The 23,828-nt window shown below is 46.1% G+C and overlaps 1 protein-coding gene across 3 annotated transcripts in view; it reads right to left on the bottom strand.

Moving 5' to 3' along the window:
- Positions 1-354: 354 nt before the first annotated feature.
- The window catches only part of LOC105482446 (Gfo/Idh/MocA-like oxidoreductase domain containing 1), a 126,171-nt gene continuing 102,697 nt past the window's right edge, over positions 355-23,828 (bottom strand). For all 3 annotated transcript variants that reach the window (XM_011742555.3, XM_011742557.2, XM_011742556.3), the window contains exon 2: positions 355-2,613. In XM_011742555.3, coding sequence (XP_011740857.1) covers positions 1,694-2,613 — 920 coding nt within the window. In that variant the 3' untranslated portion in view covers positions 355-1,693. The remainder of the gene's footprint in view (positions 2,614-23,828) is intronic.

Genomic DNA, 23,828 nt, shown 5'->3' with positions numbered 1-23,828 from the left:
CAAACATCTTACATGAGGTGAAGAATTAAGCAAAGATAACAAAGATAATTACATGGGGTGAAGAATTAAGCAAAGATAACAAAGGATAATTCCCTGTTCTCTGAATGTACTTGATTTGATACTTCTTTCAAGACCAGATCTGAATTTTTAAAGAATGATTTCAAGCGACATTTGATGGCAGCAAGCATTCAAAAATCTATGTGTGTGTGTATATGCATGTGTGTGTGTCTGTTCCCTTTTGGCATTGCCTGCTCCCAGCCTGCAGTTCAGCATCTCTAACAAAAGCTCTGTAAGCAGAGTGTGCAAAGACAAGACAGGAGACCAATGAGAAGAATATGTTTTTTCCAACGTTAGCCTTCTCAAGCCTAAGAATGGCCCCTTGGGGGGTTCTAAACCCCTATTTTAGAAACACTAGGAATAATGTTCCTTGTTGTCCTTTTGTTTTGCTTAATACCTACCCCCAAATTCTCAGGTGTCAGAATCCTGAAAGCAAATGCTGGAGCTAAGGAAAATACTTATTTATTGATTGATTGATTTTTAAGGAAAGGGGATTCTAATTGGATCTGAAGGCTTCCTTTTTAAATCCACAAAGCTGGATGGATTTCCTAAAAGCTCTTGCCCAGCTTGGTAGGAGAGATGGGTGATGGAGCCCCAGACACCTCCCTAGCTAGGCTCACTTTACCCTGTTTAGGAATTCACACTGTAACACTGAGGCACACAGCCGTTCCCAGTCTTTGGGGGCAGCATATGAGCTTATGGTCAAACCCATACTTTGTGCTATCTCCTCAGCCCTGCCTGGAGAGCCATGTGGCAAGGCTACCTGAACACCTCAATAATCCCTCAGACACTTAATTCCACCTTTACTGGAAATAGTGTTATAAGGTGACTCCTTTCAGTTTTTTAATTGTTGACAAGTTCAAAGAGATATTTTATTCTCTGCTGCCCCTGCTTTGGTGCAGCCTGTGCTCCTTCCTTGTGGCTTCTGGGAGTCCTGCTTTTTGCTTACTATTTCTGACCTCTCTTTCTCCACCAGGTGAAGGGCAATGAACCAAGTGCAAAGACACACCCTCAGTTCTTCCTATAAGGAAGCCCAATCAGTCAAAAGGTGGCCACTTCGCTTCTAAGTACTTTTGCCTTTAGATACCTTACATCCAATAAAAGTAGCTTCCTGGAATTTGAACTTTCTCACCAGCCCATCCCGCCCCCAACCCCAGCCTAACAGGCTTATGCGGACTGTGAAAATGGGCCTTCTCCTGCCAGCAGTGGGTGTCCCGGGCACTGAGCTTGCCATCTGGTACTAGTGTCTTGACCCTGCAGAACCATTTGGCTTGCAGAAGGCCAAGGTGTGTCGGGTGCATGAGGTAGGGAGGGAAGCAACCCCTCCTTGCTTGTCACAGTAAAGGGCAGCAGAGGCAGCTATACCAAACCACTCCCGTGCAAATACCCAGCAAGGATCATCCCAGGAATGGCAGGCTCTCCTAAATGCTTCCAGGCTAGGAGCTCAGCCCACAAACAGTCTGGTTTGGGATCAGTCACCGGGACTGAAGTTTACCTTCCTACATGCCATTTATTCACAGTGTCCTTTCACCTCCCTGATCCCCACGTTCCCCATGGCCACCCTCTCCCCTTGGCCTTTCCCTCTCTGTGGATATCCCCTGCAGAAGGCTCAAGTCCCCGAGGTTCTCAGTCTGTGCTAACAGTAGAGGGACATCCTGCTGCGGCGCATGGCCTCGCTGATCAGGTAGGCAGGGCTCAGCTCCGGCTCCTCGGTCATGATGGCAATGTTCTGCCACTCCCCCGTCTGGCTGGACCTCTTGATGGTGTCCACCACGCACAAGGCATACAGGCAGTCGTCGAAGGTGGCGGCCATGGTGAGGGGCCGCCCGTCCCACGTGCGCCGGTCGTCCTGGTCCTGGAAGGCCTGGCGCACCGCCTGCATCATCTTGATGGTGCCGCGCAGGTAGGGCGAGGGGATGTCGCTGAAGGCCTTCTCCGGAAGCAGGGAGTTGCTCACCGGCGTAGCGTCCTGCACCAGCAGCTCCTGCTCCGGGGCACTGTTGCGCTGCCCGTACAAGTCGGTGCCCACGGCCAGCAGGCGCCCGGCGGAGCCCACCACAGTGACATCCTGCTTGAACTCGCCGGGCACGTTGAAGTTGAGGGTGACGGTGCAGCACACCCCGCCCTCCAGCACCATCTGGAAGGTGCAGAAGTCGTCGCTGGTGATCTGGCGGATGCCCTTGATGTGGTCAGTCTGCTTCACGAAGGTCTTGAGCAGCCCGTGGACCTTGACGGCCTTCTGGCCGGTGAGGAAGGTGAGCAGGTCGATGATGTAGGTGCCCACGGAGTGCAGGCCACCGCCGCCCATCAGGTCGTCGCAGCTCCAGTTGTACTTCTTGCCCAGCAGGCTGCCGCCGTGCACCTGCACCTCGCACACCAGCGGCTCGCCCACGTAGCCCTCCTCGATCAGCTGCTTCATGCGCACGAAAGCCGGCAGGAAGCGCAGCACGTTGCCCATGATGCTCATGAGCTTGGGATAGTAGTGCGCGGCCGAGGTCATGCGGAAGGCGTCCAGCGGCGTGGCCGTGCGGTCGCATATGACGTTCTTGCCGATGCCTGCGGGTGGGAGGAAGACAGCGGTCAGCGGGGCGGGACCATGTCTGAGCGCGCATCCCTGGGTCAGATCTTAAAATATTTCACATTAATAGAAAAAGAAGGCCAGTTGTGGTAGCTCAGGCCTGTTGTCCCAGCACTTTGGGAGGCCAAGGCCGGAGGAGGCCTTGAGCCCAGGAGTTGGAGGCCAGCTTGGGTAACACAGAGAGATCCTGTCTCAATAATAATAATAATAATGATGATGATGATGATGATGATAATAATAATAATAATAATGAGCCGGGCTGGTGGTGCATGCCTGTGGTCCCAGCGACTCAGGAGGCTAAGATGGGAGGATCACTAGAGCCCAGGAGGTCGAGGCTGCAGTGAGCTATGTTCTGACCACTGCACTCCAGCCTGGGGACAGCAAGACTCTGTCTCAAAAACTAAAAAATAATGAAAATAAAAAGAAGATAGTCTATATATTTCAATATTACTTTAAATATTTATGTTGCATTACTTAATTTGTTTTTTGTTTGTTTTTGAGACAGAATCTCACTGTTCCCCAGGCTGCATTGCAGTAGTGCGATCATAGCTAACTGCAGTCTCAAACCTCTGGGCTCAAGCAATCCTCCTGTCTCAGCCTCCTGAGTAGCTAAGACAGTAGGTGCTACCATACCCAGCTAAACTTTTTTTTTGAGATGGAGTGTCACCGTATCACCCAGGCTGGAGTGCAATGGCACCATCTTGGCTCACTGCAACCTCTGCCTCCTGGGTTCAAACGATTCTCCTGCCTCAGCCTCCTGAGTAGCTGGGATTACAGGCGCCTGACACCATGCCCAGTTAATTTTTGTATTTTTAGTAGAGGCGGGTTTCACCATGTTGGCCAGGCTAGTCTCAAACTTCTGACCTCATGATCCGCCCAACTCAGCCTCCCAAAGTTCTGGGATTACAGGCGTGAGCCACCATGCTCAGCTATTTTTTTTTTTTTAAAGAGATGGGGTCTCCAATTTTTTTTTTTTTTTTTTAAGAGACAGGGGTCTCCTTATATTGCTCAGGTTGGTCTCAAATTCCTGGTCTTAAGTGGTCCCCTACCCCCTAAATCCCCAAAGTGCTGGGATTACAGGTGTCCTGGTCCCAAAAGGCAATGAATTACTTAATTTTAATGTTAAACGTCTGGTATTGATTTAAATAATAAGATTTATTTTAAGATATTTAAGTAATCTATATTTTAGAAATGTTTAATAATATTTGCTAAGGTAGTATAAAATGCTTCATTTTATAGTTTATGTATATAAATCTATAACATTTTAAACAGAAATAGATTTTGCTTTTATATTATTTAAATACAAAATATAAGATAGTACTATTAAAGTATATGATATAATCTTTTTACATATAAAATATATCATTACAGTTATCTTATATATAAAATGTTTTATATGTTGTATTTTATATTTAAAATATCATTTTTAGTAAAAATATATTATTATTAAAAATCACATAGTGAAAGGAGAAGAGTATCTGTATTTGGAAGAATCAGAATACATAAGCTTAAATCCTAGCCAAGGTGAGTCTAATTAAGTGTGAAGAATTTCTTAATGATACCCTTTGAAGGTCTAAGCTTTTGGCTGACGTCTTCCCCTCTCTGCCCCCGACGATTCCCCAGGATTGTATTTTGAGCATTATCGTGCTTGTTTATTTTGCATTCCGGATTAGGGCTGGCAGTGGTCACAGATGTGTTTGTTTAAAGTTTTTCTTTTCCTATAAAGAGCGGATATTACCTAAATCTGAGGAGTTGGCAGTGCCTGTTTCCTCCCCGACCCCCATCTGCTTCAGGGTGGGGTGTGTTGCTTTTGGCCAGTGGAGGTCAGGCCAAATAAGAATTACTCTTACGTGATGACTGTAATGTGTGTATAAATTACAGGGAGACCAAAGTGCCTCTCTGAACCCTTTAGGAGACTAAGTGGTTCTGGGTCTGGGGAAAACAAAGGATCAAAGGAAAGGAGAGTGACAGGGAAATGAGAAAGAGATTTATTCCATGGAAGCCGAGAGTCAAGGAAGAAGAAAAACAACTCGGCTAGACCTGGAGAAACGGCCAACTTGAGGGCAAAAAAAAAAAAAAAAAAAAAAAAAAAAATGACAGATTTCTTAGCAAGTCAGATAAAATAGATGCTAGGCAAAAAGACTTGGGAGTCAAAGCACCTGTCCTGGGGCAGGTCTCTGTGGTCTAGGCACGCTCACCCATAGACCCTCTAAAGGAGACCTGGGCACTCCAGTCACAGATGTGGGAGAGACTTCAAGAGAAATGGGGTAATGAGACACACCCCACCCTATCCCACTTGTCCTGACTACAGCCACTCAGTTGCCAAAATCCACGAACCCTTACAACATGCTGAGCTAAGATGGGGTTTTGTAGAAGTTGTGCGATTGCAGATGTCTGTCCAGGGCCACGGCCTGGCACATGGCTTTCTCATTTTCCCACTGGAAGAGCTAGCCACATCCTAGAAATGGTCAGTGCAGATTGGAGAAAGGAAATACAAACGATGGCTGTCAGTTTCCATGTGCACATCCAGTTCTGGCCCTAAGCGAAAAGCCTGGAGCCTACAGAATGACCACACCTCCTTGCCTTTTCTTCTGTGTTGGCAGAGCTGGGCTGGTCCCCCTGATGGGCATCAAATAGCAGTGAGAAGCTCTTTTAATGCTTAGCAACCCGGTGAGGACTGAGGCTCCGGCAGAGAGATGAGATAACATTGGTTTGTATCACCAAAAGTCTCATACACCCGTGTAACACTATGTTCTGACAACATGATCCTGTAGGCATGAAGCTCATCTAAAACCGGCTCATGCTACCAGGAACAGATTTATATGTAAATAGAGTGGTAGGTCACTGCAGGGACAGGTGACAAATACTGCCGAAATCTGCCTCACAGCCATTGGTATAGGCTCTGGCCTCTGCTACACTCTACCTCAAGGTCCCCAAAAGCAGGACCCTGACTGCCATCTCCTCAGTATACGCTATTGGTCATATTAATGGTACTTAAGAAAAGTTTTTTATTTTTTTATATTATAAAAACTATAAAATAAAATAACAAAAGAAGAAAAGAATAATTAGAGATAAATGATCCACACCTCTTCCCTACACACCCAAAATAATGATTGCATGGAATTCTTTGCAGCTCCATAGATAAAAAGATTCTGATGAAAGCTTCAGAAAATGTAACATGAACATGACATGATACACAAAAATGCAACTCCATCCCTAGACTCCCGTGTGGATTCCCCAGGGATCTGAGATACAGACGTCTCTTTAGGCTATTTATTAGGTTGGTGCAAAAGTAATTGCGGTTTTGCCATTAAAAGTAATTGTGGTGCCCTCTTTTTAATGGTAAAACCGCAATTACTTTTGCACCAACCTAATATATATGATATGGCTCCACATTATACAGTAAGGTCCTCGAGGATAAGGGCTGGGTCTTTTAATGCTTAAGTCTCCATTAATACCCACAGCACCTTGTGGTGCATCCAATGTGCAACAGGAACCCAGCAAACCTTGTTGCCTGCCCCACCTCTTTGCCCACAGTCTTTTGCAACATTCACGCTTTACAGATGAATCTCAGCAACACCTTAACACACAGCATCTTCAAAAGTCAAACGAGACTTCTAGGAATTTATCATAAAGAAATAATCCAATATGCAAGCATGGCATCTTGCCCAAAGATAGTTTTGACTGCATTATTTATTATAGCAAAAAACTGGGAACAGAGGCTGGATGCAGTGGCTTCACGTCCATAATTCCAGAGTTTTGGGAAGATCACTTGAGGCCAGGAGTTTGAGACCAGTCTGGGCAACAGAGCAGGATCCCATTTCTTAAAAAAGGCCAAGTGTGGTGATGCATGCCTGTAGTCCCAGCCACTCAGGAGGCTGAGGTGGGAGGATCACTTAAGCCCAGGAGTTAAAGGCTACAGTGAGCTATGATTGGGTCACTGCACTCCAGCCTAGGTGACAGTGAGACCTTGTCTCAAAACAAAAAACAAAACAACTGTGAACAACACAAATACACAACAGAAAAAGGGGTAAGTCAACTGTCATGCAGCCATATAATAGAATATTGTGCAAACATAGAAAATGATGCTTATGAAGACCTTTCAATGGCAAGTAAGATGATTATGATGTAATGTTAAATGAAAAGGGCTCTATTCATAGACATGTATGATCTCAACTCTCTCTAAAATGACAAAAGGAAAAGAAAAACCCTAGGAGGTTAACTGATTAGTAGGAGTGGTTGGATTAGTAGGATTATGATTGATTTTATTTTCTTCACTATATTTTTCCATATTTTCTAAATTTGGCATTTTATAGTCAGAAAAAAATGTTAATTTAAAAAATCCACAAAGAGATAGGAAGATCTTTGAAGGACAGCACTCACAATCATGGGAAAAGGGTTCTCCAAAGTCTAGGGGAGTTGGCAGGTCCCAGCTCTCATGGACCCATCCCAGTTCCTGAGCCCCGAAGAGCTGGTAGAAGGCTCTGCTGACCCTGAAAGCTTCAGAGGTCTGGGCTCTGTTGCCAGGTCTTGTTGCTCCATTTGCTCAAGACCTCTTTATGATTCTTAGTGAAAGCTGTGGAGTCTCTCTCTGAAACATGCAACTCAGACAGATGCACAAAACTCCGCCACAACCTGAAGCCCATGCACGGATCCCCTCCGGTTCTGAGACCCAGGCATCATCGTACATTGCACAGTAACTTCTTAAAGCCTTTGGCACATATTAAGATATGTGGCACAAAAATAAGATAATCCTTCCAGTTCCAAAAGGAACCCAAAATGCAGAGCCCAGGCCTCTGAAGCTTTCAAGGTTCAGGGTCAGCAGAGCCTTCTACCAGCTCTCCGGGGCTCAGGCACTGACTGGGATGGGCCCATGAGAGCTGGAACCTGCCAGCTCCCCTAGACTTTGGAGAACCCTTTTCCCATTATTGTGAGTGCTGCCCTTCGAAGATCTTCCTGTCTCTTCGTGGATTTTTTAAATTAGCATTTTTTTTTTCTGACCATAAAATGACAAATTTAGAAAATGTGCAAAAATATAGTGAAGAAAAGAAAATCAATCATAATCCTACTAATCCAACCACTCCTACTAATCAGATTGCTAAGTGAAGTTTGTTTTCTCTGCATTCTGGACAGTCTTCCCTTACCCTACCTCTCTCAGGGGGCTTCTGAAAAGCCCACTCTGGGATCCTCAAGATCCTCAGATTCTTTCTTTTTCCCAGCTTTTCCCCACCCAAATATTCCCTATCAAAAGTTTCTTGCTAAAGGAGCATAATTCTAAGTATAGACTTCTAGTCAGACACTGTATGTCTGTGTGTGTGTGTGCACGTGTGTGTGCACGTGTGTGTGTGTGTGTGTAGGTGGATTAGTGTGACACAGAGCATTCCTCTCATCCCTGAAACCACTTGCAATGTAAAGGGAACTTGCATTATCTGAGTGTGTGGTTGACATACCCCACAATCCTGGGTGTGTCAGATGCCATTCACCGTATGCTGGGATTTCTCCTGAAAAAAGCACACAGATACCTGTTCTGCAAACTGCCTGTCAGCCTGGGCTTTGGGTTCGGCCTCCAGCAAATACCACAGGTCTTTGATGTCCTCATGACGATCATCTCTCTTAGCATGGTGCCTCTCTCTCCACCCCAGAGAAAGCACCAAAATGGCTCTTTAGAGAAAAGCACTCTCCCTCCATTTAATGTAGGAAATAAGTAGAGGCAGTCTTGCACTCTTCCCTAAGCACATGGCTATGACATTTCTTTGACTTGATGGTAAATAGATTCTACCAGGGAGCTGGAAAATGAGGGGTTCAGGCAGAGGCAGAGGCCCTTTTTTATAAGCCCCTTACCAGCCATGGCTAATTTCCTAATGGGGAAACCTACAAAGGCTTTCCTCCTTTTGCCATGAGAAAAGAATACTGCCCTAGGTCACTCCGCACAGCCTAAGGAGGCCATCTGCACTTTCTCACTCCGGGGTGAACAACTTCCCTGAAAGGACGAGGGAGCCACTTGTCCCATGCTGCATCCACACGCCTCTGGGGGCACCAGGCCAACACACCTTCTTTAGGTCTCAGGTTTACATCCTTTCGTGGCAAAATGTGGTGCCCTGTTTCTAAGGCAAAAGATCAAAAACTTTGGGACTTCAAACAATTTCAGAGATAAAAATCATGCTGCAGAGAATTAGGCAAAGGGACTTGGAACATATGGACTCTATTTCACTCCAGATTAACAGGCAGCGAAAAATGAAAAATATGAAAACAAGAAGTGCCTGAGAAAGTATGTGTTGTGTTCTGCCAAGCCCCAAACATTTCCCAAGTGGTAGGAGAGGTCTGGCAAAGTCCCCTGGTGCTCACAATGATGGTAGAGGAACGGGAGGGGCTTTCTGCGCACATGCGGGTATGATGGATGAGGGTCACTCTGCTGCGTCCATCCAGGACTGTGAGCCATCATGCCATGGCTCCATGCTCAGCTCCAGTGAGGGCCCTGTCCCTGCATCCAGAAATGACTGTCTTGGAGGGTTGCTGCATTTGTCAATGTGATGCAGCGTGGCCACGGGTGAGTGGCAGAGAGCACATGGGGACTGGCCTGGGTCTTCTGGGGAGGACTTTACAACTCACCCCACAAAGCCCAGGCAGCCCTTTGTGTGAGAACAAAGAGCTAAACCTAGGTCTTTTGGAGGCTTTGGGGCTTGAACCAACTTAAATTTTTAAGACAAGATCCTCTCAGCAGCAAATAAAGCAAAGCTATCTGTCCTTAAAATGGTGGAGCTGAGAGGCACCTTCCGACCTATATCGCCATGCTGCAGTTAGGAACAAAATGAGATCCGTGGGAAACTTCTGGCGGGTGAGAGTGCTATGTGCAAGGCAGTGTGCCTGCTCTTCGTCAGAAGCTTTTAAGTTAAATAATTTCAGAAGGAGCTTTACTGCCCTCCTGAGATCCTTCATAGGGAAATGGAAAATCGGCTCCCTCCGAAGCCTGCTGAATGTGCTCTCTGTAACTGAGCCAAAACATTCACGGCCCTCCTGAGAAATCTGTGCTATAGGGAAGAGTTTCCAGCCCAGAGACCCTAAAGCCCTTCAGGCAGCTGCTCCCCTGACATCCTCCAAGCTCAGGGTCTCCAAGTTGTGGCTGAGTCTCTGCTCCTACCTCAGGACAGATCAGAGCTCTGGTGGGACTGACACTTGATCCAAATGGTACCCCCACGAGTCTGGGCAAGGGGCTTCCCATTCACACCTCCAGGGAAAGAGGGAGCTCTGTTGTCCCACAGAGCAGGCACCTGTTGCTGCCCTTCATCAGGGAAGTTATCCCTGGGTACCTGGAGGATGGCTGACACCTGGCCACCCAGGGACCAGGGCTGTTCCCTAACATAATCAGCCTGGAACCTCAAGCATCACTCCCCATGAGCACGTTTCCAATCACGCACTCCCTGATCTAATCATGGTGGAAATCTCGGAGGCAATGCTACTTTCCCACCGGTTCCTCCCCATCATTCCACTTGTGTTGACAGCCCCTTATCTTCTCGAAGCCAAAACGGATGCTAGTTCTGCAGGCTGGCTTGCAGCTGTCCCAGCAGACTGGCAGAGCCCCTGAAAGAAGTCCCATCAGATACGGCTTCCTATTTTTTCCTCGCATTTGCAGAAGGTAGAGACGGCTTGCTTTACATTTCAAGTAGGGAACTCATTATCTTCATTTATACTCTGTTCCTTCAATATTTCTGTGCTAGGCACTGGAACCAAAAAATGAGTAAGATGAGTACGAGCTCACAGTCTAGTAGAGGAGACCAATCGGGAAAGGGGCGATTATGGGATGCAGATCTCAGAAAGTGATAAACAATGAAACCATGAAGGAAGGGCTGCCCAACCAATTTGGGCATGGAAGAAAGTTTTGCTGGACAGAGAACATTTGAGCTGGGTTCTGAAGCATGCATAGGAGCTTGACTATTCATCATTTAGAAGTTTGGGTCATGTATAAAAAATGGTCTAAAATAAGATTAATGGTGTTTAATGTGGAATCGGGAAACTGCTAATACTGGACTGTTTATAAAAACTGTTGTGTGTATGACTGGGCGCGGTGGCTCATGCCTGTAATCCCAGTACTCTGGGAGGCCAAGGTGGGCGGATCACAAGGTCAGGAGATCGAGACCATCCTGGCTAACACAGTGAAACCCCGTCTCTACTATACAAAAAATGAGCCGGGCGTGGTGGTGGGGGCCTGTAGTCCCAGCTACTCGGGAGGCTGAGGCAGGAGAATGGTGTGAACCTGGGAGGTGGAGCTTGCCGTGAGCCGAGATTGTGCCACTGCCCTCCAGCCTGGGCGACAGAGCAAGATTCCATCTCAAAAAAAAAAAAAAAAAAAAAACTGTTGTGTGTATATGCTGATGCACAATTTTCTGAGAGAGGTTCATTAGAATCTTAAAATAATCTGTGATTCAAGGAAGATTAAGCAGAATTGGAATTTAGACCAAAGAAAAAGAAAAAAGCCAGGTCAAAGACAAATCTCTGGTTTCAACAGAACTAAACATATGAACGGACAGGGCTATTTATAATCCCTCCATCCCTGCACCCTGAGACATGGGACATTTAGTTACTTTCACTCTCTCACTCACTTACTGCAACACTCCATTTAGCCCAGCTCTTTTTCCTCTTTTATTTTTCTTCCTGCTAATCTCCTTCCTGCTCCCCCAACACACACACACACACACACACACACACATACACACTACACTTTTTTTTTTTTTTTTGAACTTACAAACTGTAAGAGAAGTAGAAGTATCATCAGGGTTGACTTGTCTAAATCCCACTCTTCCCTCTGTCCTTTCCTCCATATACATTAAAAGAGGCCATTTGGAGAGACTAAATCCCCGATTTTCAATCCCCATGAAAGTTCTTAACATAAATACAACTTCCCAACTCAAAAGACTAGTCTGATCTGCTCATAGTACAAATGGCACAATTTCAAATAGCAAGAACAGTCATTTATTGAGTACTTACTTTGTGCCAGAGGAGGCTGAGTTTTTTGCATGCATTTTCATGTTTTGGTCTACACAACCAGGTACTTGTCCTGTTCCCATCTTACAGATGTGGAAACTGAGCCTCTGAGGCGTAAGCAACTTGCTTCTGATTCCACAACTCAATAGCAGTAGAGTCAAATCTGGAATTTGAACCCAGATTGTCTAGCCACAAAGCCAGCCTAGTCTTTTTAAAAATATGTTTTTTTGTTTTTTGTTTTTTGTTTTAAGATGGAGTTTTGCTCTATCGCCTAGGCTGGAGTGCAGTGGTGCAATCTTGACTCACTGCAACCTCCGCCTCCCAGGTTCAAGTCATTCTCCTGCCTCGGTCTCCTTAGTAGCTGGGATTACAGGCATGACCCTGTAATGTACCTGGCTAATTTTTGTAATTTTAGTAGAGACAGAGTTTCACCATGTTGGCCAGGCTGGTCTTGAACTCCTGACCTCAAGAGATCCGCCCATCTCGGCCTCCCAAAGTGCTGAGATTAAAGGTGTGAGCCCAGCCAAAAATAAGTTTTTTTAATTGACACATAATATTTACACATATTTCTGGGGTATATAGTGATATTTCAATACATATAATGTACAGTGATCAGATCAAGGTAATTAGCATATTCATCATCTCAAATTTTTTTTTTTTTTTGAGATGGAGTTTCACTCTTGTCTCTTGTTGCCCAGGTTGGAGTGCAATAGTACAATCTTGGCTCACTGCCACCTCTGCCTCCCGGACTCAAGCAATTCTGCCTTAGCCTCCCGAGTAGCTGGGATTACAGGCATGTGCCACTAACCCCGGCTAATTTTGTATTTTTTTTTTTTAGCAGAGATGAGGTTTCTCCATGTTGGTCAGACTGGTCTCGAACTGCCAACCTCAGGTGATCTGCCCACCTCAACCTCCAAAAGTGCTAGGACTACAGGTGTGAGCCACTGCGCCCATGCCAAAGAAATCAAATCTTTATGATTTCTTTGTGTTGGGAACATTCAGTATCCTCCTTATAGCTATTTGAAAATATACAATAAATTGTTGCTAATTACAGTCACCCTACAGTGCTATAGAACGCTAGGACTTATTCCTCCCATCAAGCTGTACTTTGGGTCTGATCTTAACTTTCGCACTCTTACTGCCTTCTGACCACCCTTCTCTTAAGGCTGGCGAGGTTATTCTTTGCACCCATGTCACCCAGAGATATGCACTCCCATTCTTGCTGGCTACACGTGCCTGTGCACGTATGTGCAATGTCTGCAGCACACAGCACAAAAGGAGGGCTCTGAAGACAATCATGCAACTGACTGCAGTGAGCTTCAGAAACCAGGGCAGTGGGGGTGGGAGGCCCGATGTTCAGCTGGGTGACATCTGAAGTCTCAGGGCAATTTGATTAAGTTTCCATCCTAATTTCACACTTGAAACGGAAGTGGGTCAGAGTGACCCATATTCAGCTCCTGTGTTGAAGCTCCTGGGGCTATTAGTGGGCTCTGAAAGAGGGTCACAGCCAATGAAAGGAAGTCAGGATGGCTGATGGTGATGGGACTTGGTGTTGAACTGAATTAATTGTTCAAGTGCTTTCTACATTCAACCCACCCATAAGGCCCAGCTCCTATCCCACCAACCCTTTTGTGGACCTTCCCCCATGACTCTAGCCTGTTACCTGGGCCCTTTTATTGCCCAGGAACCCCCATCAGCATGGGGATTTTCTCAGATTTCTTTGTGTGCATTTGGTCATCTAATGATGGAAACTATCACATGTGTAATGAGCATTCACTCCTGAAACACTTTCCAATTTCTGTTACCTTATTGGTAAATCCCAAACATCTCCATCTCTACAGCTTATATTTGAGGCTACAGTTGAGAATGCAGATATGATACTGGGGAGTCACTAGCCAGCTCCTTCCAGCAGGGCCATTCTCCAGGAGAGAAAAGAAAAGCTTGCTACTTCCAGCCCAAGGGAGACCAAGGGTAGAGGTCTAGAAACAACAGGTAGGTATGTAGCACCAACAGACCTTCCAAGTTAGTGGCCAGCTTCCCATGCAGGGAGGCCTGGGGCAGCCCTCCCCTTCGTGTCGGTGGCACACACAGACCAGAGTGTGAGGGGGCAGGGAGGTGGGAAGAGGGCAAGAGGGCCCATGGGAGAACAGAGGCTTGGAATTGATACAGTGGGCACAGTGGTCAGGGACTTGGGGACAGAGGAAAATGGCCAGGACTGTGAACTCCAGCAGTTGAGTCCTACTATATTGGTCAAAAATAGCCAAATGACATCCACTATACCTCAGTGGTCACTATTCTAGAGAGTGGCCTAGAACAGCCATTCTTGAGCCTACACCACCATTCCATGCTTGGACAAGTCAGGATTCAGGGTGTACCCCCCGGATCCAAGGGGCATAGCCAGAGTCTCATAAGCCACACTGTCCCCATAGAAAGAGTCAATTTCTGGAGTGGAAGAGGAAAAAGCACAATGTCAAACACTGGGTCACCAGAGTCATGTAAAAGAGGCTGAGATATTTACAAGAAAACACAAATGATTGGGTTGGGTGAGATTGCTGGGTTGAACTACAATTCTATTTCCTACCCACCCACCTAACAGGATGGAGGGACTAGAATGGTGGTCAGCCTAGCTGTTGAGAAATAAAGGAATCTAGGCTTTCTCTTCCCAAGTATGGTGTGAAACCTCATCACACATCCAAAAGGCTGGGAACCTCTTGTCATCTCCCAAAACCCCCACGCAGTCCCCAACAAACCTTAGAATCTCCTTGTTGATTGCAAGTCAATACTTCAAAAGAAACACTATCCTCACTGTGTATAGTGGGAAGGCAAGAGACTTTAAACTAGGCAACATCTCAAAATAAATGTAGGAAATTCTCCATTCAAGGCAGGTTGTGCTTTAGTGACGAGATCACAAGTGCATTTACCCAGAAGATATGTTTTTTGTCTTTTTTTTAAAGTCAAGATATTTCACACAGTCTGAAGTTTTGGTCTCAAAAAATGCAAAAATTCAGAAACACTGGGTTCTTCTGCAGAACCTCCTGCATGACAACACTCAGTTGTAGCTGTCTAGTGGCTTCCACAGTTAGATGGCATGTACATCTGCAGTATACCACAGTCCTCACCAGTCCCCGGTGCACTGCTGTCCTGTATTAGTTTTGTATTGTTGCTATAATAAACCAGCACAAACTGAACAGCTTAAAATAACATCCATTTACTATTTTTCAGTTCTCTAGATCAGAAGTTCAGGTGGGCTCAGCTGGGTCCCTGATTAGGTTTTCACAAAATCATTCTAGAGAAGAATCTGCTTTCAAGCTCATTCAGGCTGTTGGCTGAACTTGGTTCCTTGTGGCTGTAGGACTGAGGTCCCCATCTCCTTGCTGGCTGTCAGCTTCTACAGAGCCCACTTTCCTGCCATGTGTCCTGCCATCTTCAAGCCAGCAATAGCATGTGGAAGTTGGATCCTTCTCATACTTGGAAGCTCTTGGACTTCCTCTTTTGCCACCAGCAAGAGACAATTTGCTGCCTTTCAAGAGCTCCTGTGATTAGATTAGGCCCACCCAGATGATCCCCTTTTTGCCATAGAGCTAATCACAGAAGTAACACCAAGTGGCAAAGGTCCTCTTAGAATTCTACCTCTCACAGTTCCTCCAGCCCCGTCTACTCATTGTGTTACCTGCCTGCAAACTCTAGAAACCTCCACAGAGGAAGAGTCTCAAGTATTCTCAGACATGTCTACATTTCTTCCAAACCTCTCTTTGTTTCTAAGTTCCTTCAGTAGTTTTTACTCCATCAAAAAGAAAGACTCGGTGAGGTACTCTAGGGTTTTTAAGATCTTTTTTAGTCTCCTTGTTATCAATGAGATTGTGTCCTCCAGCTCTGGGCTCCCTGGAGGCAGTAGCAACAGAAACAGGTGCAGGGCAGAGCCACAGCCTCAGTCTTGGGGCAGAAAAGAGCACAGGGAAGAGAAGAGGAGCTAAAATTTTATGTATCCACGTGGCATCAGGGGCTTCCCTTTGGCTCACTTAAGCACCACTCCAGCACCGTCATTTGTAGAAAATGGGGAACTAAGGCTTAGAGATTATAAGTGCCCAAGGTCAGAGATATATGCAGATCCAGGGTGCAAATTCAGTTCTGTGGTCCCAAAGCCCCGCATTTTCCATTTTTCACATGAGTAGAATGGGGGATAGGATGAAACGACTGAGCCTCAGAACTACCAGGTGGGTTAATAAACGAAGCACCAATCCCTCAGGCCCCGCCCCACCAGGTCCCAGCATTGTATTGAGAAGATTTGGGAAAGCAATGAAAGGAGGGCAGAGTCGAGAGCTTGAAGACAAAAGAACTGGAAAGCAAGAAGGGCTGGAGGCTTGACATGGGAGAACACAGTGGTTCTTCTCTTTGAAGGTGAATAGCTGGTTTCTCCACATCCATGGCAGTGAACCTGCCAGGACAACTGAAAGATTATTATCGAGAAAGAGAGAGGCTGGGGAAACCAGCCATTATAGTGCTGGGGTTCCTATGGGATTCCCACAGCTGAATAAAGGAAGCCTTCCCAGGGCCCCAGCCTTCTGCAAGTGGGCACCTCTCATCTCAGCCAAAGGAACTAGGCAGTGACGGGCATGCCACATACTCCACTTCTGTGAACCTAGGTGCCAGAAGGAAAGCCACTGCGGGACCATGCTAACCCCGCCTCCTGCAGCCTAGTAACGCACGTCCTTGGAGGGATAAAAACACCGAGAGTGGCCAAAGCCTGCCCAAGAAAGGAAAGCATCCCAATGCTCCACGCATCCTCCCCAAGAAACAAGAGATCCTCCTGCTTCAGCCAGAAGCAGAGGGAAACAATCAGCTTATGCGAACCCCATCTGCTGCTGGTGTGGCCTAACAGAGGCAATAAACCCCTCCTGCAGCCAGGAGGCAAACCAGCTCCAGGGCTCCACCCCCAGCAGGTGGTGAACATGATTAACATGCTACTTCCCAGAGCACTTTCACCTGCACCAGCTCCCCACGGTAGACGCAGTCTGTGCCAAGGCCCAGGGAGTGGTGGGAAGATAGTAATTGTAGCAACTGACAAGTAACCTACAGGGCAATAATTGAGTGTGTGTGTGTGTTTGTGGGAGGAAAGGTAGTAGAGATGTGTGATTCTGGGGAGCTGCCCAGCCCCTGAGTCTCCTTGCTGTGATTGGGAAATTCCCCACCTGAGAGTCTTGGTGGGGTACAGCCTCCCCCCGTAGAAGCCACGCCGGCTGTTTGCTTTCCCAGCAGCCTTTGCAGCAAAGCCATGGGCACCCACCCGGGTTTGGCCAACCAGGGACACCACCCGGGCCTGGAACATGAGAATGGAGGAAGGTGGAGATCTGTGCTGGCAGCAGGGGTAGTAGCATCTAGTTTCTAGGGCTGTGAGGCCCACGATGCAATGACGGCTTCTATCACCCAGCGCCAGCACCACTGCCAGCAACCGAGTCTGTCTACACCAGATGGGTTCTCTGGTGTGATCCGGACAGTGGTTCCCGCTGCCAAGCCTTTCTTTGTTCCTTGTGTTTTTCAAGCCGACTTCCCCAGCCTCTCGTACATTTCTGTGAGGAACTAAGGTCCTTTCAGATAATTCCCTTCTGCTAAAATCAGCCAGCTAGTTTCTGTTGTTGGCAATTTAAATGCCTCTTGAGTACAACAGGTTTCCAAGCTTTCTGGACCCCTTTCTGAAAAGATTGATTTGGACACAGAGGAAGCTCTGAGTGCCTATTAATAAAGCAGCCCAAGATCTAGTGTGATTTTTCAGACAGGAGGTGAAATGAGGGTCAGGGGATATGGATTGAAATCCTCACCTGGCATTTGCAAGCCATGTGACCCAAAGAAGCTTAGTGCACTTACCTATAAAATTGGAATAATAACGCCTTCTTCAAAAGGCTGCTTTGAGGATGAAAGGACAGATGGGCACTGTCCTGACCCATGGAAAGTGCTTATAAATGTCTGCTCAAGTCAATAACAGACCCAAATAAAACCTGCACAGGTCAGCTCTTAGAGCTGCAAGAATTCAAAACAAGTTGGTGGCAGGCAGGTAAGTGCGTGGCAGCACAGGGGGTGGGAAAGATACAGACTCGAAAGCTACGTGGGTTCTAGATCTGGCTTTGCCACTCATTCCATGTGCAAAAACCGTCTGTGAAAGAGAGCTGATATCCGGTCCTGCCAGCTTTGTTAAGACTGCTGACAGTATGAAATGAATAGTGCATGGGAAACTTTGCTGGAAGGAATAGGCCTACCACAAGAAGAAAGTTACTACTGAGATGTAGTTACAAATAAAACCAAAGAATACACTTACTGTAGCGCTCTCTGCCAGGGATCCCTGGGCAGATGCCCTTATGAATGAAAACAAAATGCAAAACTGCAGCCCCCAGATCTGCCCACGTGAATATCATGATGGGGTGCTAGCGGGAATAGCTTAGCAAATGTCAAGTTCAATTTATGCCATACACACACCCCTGGCGGAGACTTGTGTTGGCATTGCTGGCTGGCTGGGGTGGCCAAAGGGAGTCAAGGCTGGAAAAATGGAGGGTAGAGGTTGCGTGAGGACTTAGCTGCACACATTATTAACTGCTCCCAGGAAATAAGGAAGGCTTAGCTAGCTATATGGAAGGCTGCACATTAAAACTCCTCTTTCCAAATCACAAAACCTCACTCTTGGTTGCAAGCTGATATTTTCATAGGTCTATGCTACCATCCTCACTAGGCTGAGGATCGCTGAGAAATTAGTCTTATCAACAGAGCTCAGAAACCTCAGAAATGGGCAAGGCGAGACACAGAAGTGGGGAGTGTAAGGGAATGTTTACAAAGCATCTGACCCCAGAGAGCCAAGCTTTCCTCCTGCAGCCCAGAAGCCAGCAGATTTCTTCCCTCCTACAACCTCTTATCTCCAAGGGACAGTGCTTAATGTTTCACCTAGGGACCCCATGACTACCGCTGAGCTGAATGGCATGGGGGTGTCAACAAGCCCAGCCATCCAAGGCTGAAAGGCTGAAACACTGCTCACTCCTGGGGGTGGACAGCAGTCATGCTGCCCCGGGTGCTGGCTGGGCTGAGTCCTGGTGCTTTGTTTTCTTTTGCAACAATATGCAAAAATAATGCAGACTGTTTTTGAAGACAGAAACCTAGTTGGCAAGAACTCCCAGAAAACTGGGCGCGCCTGAATCTGTGTCGGCCCCAGCAACATTTGTTCAAAATCTGAAAATCTGGAAGCCCACAGCCTGCTTGGTGATGTCAGGTGGCAGAAGCCCCATTTTACAGACAAGGAAATGGGCTGGGAGTTAAGTTTTTATACTTTCTCTTCCACATAATAACGTGAGGCCCTAGAAGAGGCCAGGATACAGGCAAGAAAGGCTCCAGCCCCTGAGAAAAGGGTCCCAGCAGAGCTGAAAAGGTTCCCTTGTACATCCTGGGGATGCTTCTATATGGAAAGGACTCACTGAGTCCCAGGAAAGGGTTCTGCATGGAGACAGTGCTGGAACAAGTCTGGCCTGGGGCTCCTGGACAATCAGCCACTCATCACACTTGCACAGGACTTGGGTGGAGCACGTGGGAGATGTCTAGATGTCTCAGACACAGTAATGCCCTAAAGGTGTGTCAGATGCAGAGAACAAGGACAGAAGTCCAGGTGTGGCTTGCTTTGTGCTCCAGTGGGAAGGGGCATGGACAGGTGATTTATCCCCTCCCCTCCTCCTCCCCGTCAGCCCTCAACCACCCTCCTCTCATGAACACCTCCTCCTGAGACAGGTCACCATGCTCAATCACACTGAAGTCTAAAAGTGCCCCCTGGAGTAAGAGAAACACACACACACACACACACACACACACACACACACACACACACACACTCTCTTACTGATGGAAGCAGTTACTACCACCAAGTACCTGCGAAGTGCTTTGTAGGAATCATCTCACTGAATCCTCCCAAAACCTGAAGAGGTTATTGTCATTCTCATTTCACAAACAAAGCCAAACCCTCAAGAGTCAAGGCCCAAGTTCACATCCTAGTAAGTGGTTGAGCCAGGATCCAAACCCCCACAATCTGGCTCTGTGTATCTGTGCTCATGTTGATTATATTACAACATTGAATGCAATCTGGCAGCCAGTCAAATATGATGGCAAAGAAATCAAGTTGTGATATGGTCTGGCTGTGTCCCCACCCAAATCTCATCTTGAACTCTAGCTCCCATAATTCCCAGGTATCATGGAAGGGACCTGGTGCGAGGTCATTGAATCATGGAGGTGGTTCTTTTCTGTGCTGTTTTCGTGATAGTGAATAAATCTCATGAGAGCTGATGGTTTTATAAAGAGGAGTTCCCCTGCACTCACTCTCTTGCCTGCCACCATGTAAGATGTGACTTTGCTTCTCCTTCACCTTCCACCATGATTGTGAGGTCTCCCCAGCCATGTGATACTGTGAGTCAATAAACCTCTTTCCTTTATAAATTACCCAGTCTTTATTAGCAGTGTGAGAACAGACTAATACAAGTTGGAAATGTGGATTTTCGTGTAACCATTCGACCCTACAGACTTTTAAAAAAATTTTTAATTTTAAGTTCCAGGGTACATGTGCAGGATGTGCAGGTTTGTTACACAGGTAAATGTGTGCCATGGTGGTTTCTGAACCTATCAACCCATCATCTAGGTATTAAGCCCAGCATGCATTAGCTATTTTTCCTAATGCTCTCCCTCCCCGAACCCTACTCCCCAACAGGCCCCAGTGTGTGTTGTTCCCCTTCCTGTGTCCATGTGTTCTCATTGTTTGGCTCCCACTTGTAAGTGAAAACATGTGGTGTTTGGTTTTCTGTTCCTGTGTTAGTTTGCTGAGGATAATGGCTTCCAGCTCCAACCATGTCCCTGCAAAGGACATGATCTCATTCCTTTTTATGGCTGCAGAGTATTCCATGGTGTACATGTAGCACATTTTCTTCATCTAGTTTATCTTTGATGGGTATTTGGGTTGATTCCATGTCTTTGCTATTGTGAACAGTGCTGCAATGAAGATATGTGTGCACGTATCTTTGTAACAGAATGATTTATATTCCTTTGTAATCCCATAAACATTTATTAAGAGCCTACTGGAGAAGAGATGGGGGGTCACCCAGGTTGCCGTCAAGTCTTGTATGTTCCACAACTAGTTTCCGTGCTTTAGAACCATGGTTCCCAACCTAAGGCATCCAGGGGTCCCATGGTGAACTCAGGGTAACTGCAGTGTGTTTTAAAATTTAGAGGGAAACATTCTGTTACTTGACATCTATTGGATACTGCAGGAACTGCTAACTGGAGAAAGTTCACAGTTTCAACACTGGGTTACACGGGATTCCTTTCAGTGACAGCCTATCTCTGTGAAGCTGAGTTTTTGGCAGTTGCTATGATTAGAACAAACACACACCAGGAAAAAATCAAGATGTGGGATGGAACTGTGGGTGGCAGAGTTCTATCTGATTCCAAGTTTGAGAAGTTGTGCAGTGCCCCACAGGCATACATATCTCATTGTCAAAATAATTAATGGGAAGGCCATTAGGCTGAGATGGCTCTCATGCCTTGGGTTCCTACGTAAGCAAATCAAAACTCAACCCTATATAAATAGTAAAATGAAACTTAAGCTTAACCAATTAGAAATGCCAACTAACATCTAATAGGGACTTTCCACTTTAACCAATCAAATGTTTTCTTTGACTTGCTTCTTCACACCCCTGGGTGGAGCACTAAACCACTTTTGGTCTGGTACTGCTGGATTCACGAATTGCTGAATGTTCAAGTAAGTGCTTTAAAATGTTAATGGGCCTACATTTATCTTTTAACACCATTAACACTGTGATTAAGAATAAAATAAAAATATTGGTAGGGTGCAGTGGCTCACATCTATAAATCCTAACACTTTGAGAGGCCAAGGCAGGTGGATTACCTGAGGTCAGGAGTTCAAAAGCAGTCTGGCCAACATGGTGAAACTCCGTCTCTACTAAAAATACAAAAATTAGCCAGGTGTGGTGGCAGGCGCCTATAATCCCAGCTACTCAGCAGGCTGAGGCAGGAGAGTCATTTGAACGCGGGGATGGAGGTTGCAGTGAGCCGAGATTGCGCCACTTCACTTCAGCCTGGGCGACAGAGTGAGACTCCATCTCAAAAACTAAACTAAACTAAACTAAACTAAACTAAAAATATCTTTACTCTTTCGATTTATGAGTTATTTTTTAAAGCACCTGCTAAGTTATTAGGATTAATACTTATTATTTGGACTTAGTCACCTACTCTATGAACTTGTGAAGTCTTTCTTTTGGCCTAGGAGCACCATGAAAAAGATTACTGAGATGTTAAAGGCGCTGTGCATGGAGAATGTTTGGGCACGTCTATTCCAGAATGTCCGCGTCCTCCTACTCCCAACCATAATTATAAGTTCCTGAAAAGCAGGAGCCTTCTCACACTGGTCAATACTTCGGTTTTTCCTCAGCATACTTCACTTGCTGTAGAGACTTTTTAGTACTTGTTGATGATTTACAGTAGAATGTGGCCATGAGAGGCCCTCGGTGATCCACAGTAGCACGGTGAGGTGTGAGTGATTACAGGGAGACCACTGACACACTAACTCACCGGTTCCACAGGCTGGGAAGCAGAGATGCGCACAGTGCCTTTCTGACCTCAAGAATAAATCCATTTTTCTGAGCTCTCTGATGTACTGTAAAATAATCAATTGCCTCTTAATGGGCTTTTGCATACAAATGAAGATAGAAAATTTAGTTATAAATCAGTTTAAACTCCTCTGGATTTAGGAGACTTCCTTGCCCATGAGGTTGAAGCTCCGTTTTATTGAAGCTTGAATCTATTATCATTTCATGTATTTAGATGGTTATTTCCAGTCTCAAAAGGCAGACTTACAGATCCAGAAGGCAGAGGCCCTTAGGTCACAGGGGAAGATTAGCTGGTGGCAGCAGAGTTCAAGTTCCAGCCCCCTGGGGTATCTCACAGCTGGACCCTGCCTATGAGAGTTGCAGGCCTGTCTTCTGTATCTGCTCACTGACCAGGAGAGTGCAGATAACCCGGTTGCTTGGCAACCACTGCCATCCAATACTGGGGCCAGCAGAGGAGGTGTGTGTCCGGTGTGAAGTTGACAGTCTAATCTTGGGCATGTGCCAGCCTTCTGTGTAGGTATCTCAAGACGGGACAGGCAGGAGAGATTCCACCCAGGTACCTGCTCCCATGGAGCTCTGGTCCCACTAAACTGGAAGATGACATCCGTAATGTAAAAGTGCCATTGGGAACCATGGGACACAGCTAATGGAACTGTCGTTCAACATTGGCAAATAGTTATGGTGGGAGCCTCTCTTAAAGACCAACCAATCTGCAACAAGCGGCTGTACTGGGGACAGAAGATAGGAATGTGGGTCCAAAGAGAACTCTTGTCCTGTATTTTTGCTAGACAAGGGAAGAAAACCACAGAATCATTTTTCTGCTTTCTCAGTGCAGCAAGACGAGCCAATCATCAAGGGTTTTATGAGTAGAACTTGCCAAATTATTCTGTTAGCTCATCGAGCAATTTTTGTATGCAGGTTAATTTCTATTTGAAGAATAAAAAGAAATGTAAGTATTTATTTAAATAGAGTATAAGTGAGGTATAGGTAAAACACAGTGACTAAAACAAAGCTACCTGCCTTCTTCAAGGGCTTAAAGTCCACAGAATGTACTCTGTGGAAGTCAAAGCACTTATAGAGTACATTAAATCCCAACTTCTAAGGATAAAGCCACTGAATTATTCCCTTCCAGTCCCCTCTCTGCTCTACAGAAAAAGTACTCAGCACAGAAAAAGTACTCAGCACAGAAAAAGTACTCAGGTCTACGCAATTCTTTTCTCCTTTAGATTCCCTTACTCTTTCCTTCGATCACCAGCTTATAAGACTCCATGCCCTTATCCTATCTGTTGCCCCAGGCCAGGGAATTTGGGTAATTCCATTTTTTTTTTTTTTTGAGACGGAGTTTTGCTCTTGTCACCCAGGCTGGAGTGCAATGGCACGATCTAGGTTCACCACAACCTCTGCCTCCCAGGTTCAAGCGATTCTCCTGCTTCAGTTTCCCGAATTACTTTATTTTTTAAAACAACAGCCTCAGTGTTCAGAATCCTTGGTTCTCCTTGTATTTCTAGATCCTAAAGGAACATGATGTCGAGGTGTTCTAAGGAGCCTCCTATCCATCAGGTCAAAATTCCCCT

The sequence above is a fragment of the Macaca nemestrina genome, chromosome 5, assembly GCF_043159975.1.
Source record: "Macaca nemestrina isolate mMacNem1 chromosome 5, mMacNem.hap1, whole genome shotgun sequence".
NCBI lineage: Eukaryota > Metazoa > Chordata > Mammalia > Primates > Cercopithecidae > Macaca > Macaca nemestrina.
This window is presented reverse-complemented; position numbering and strand designations above follow the sequence as displayed.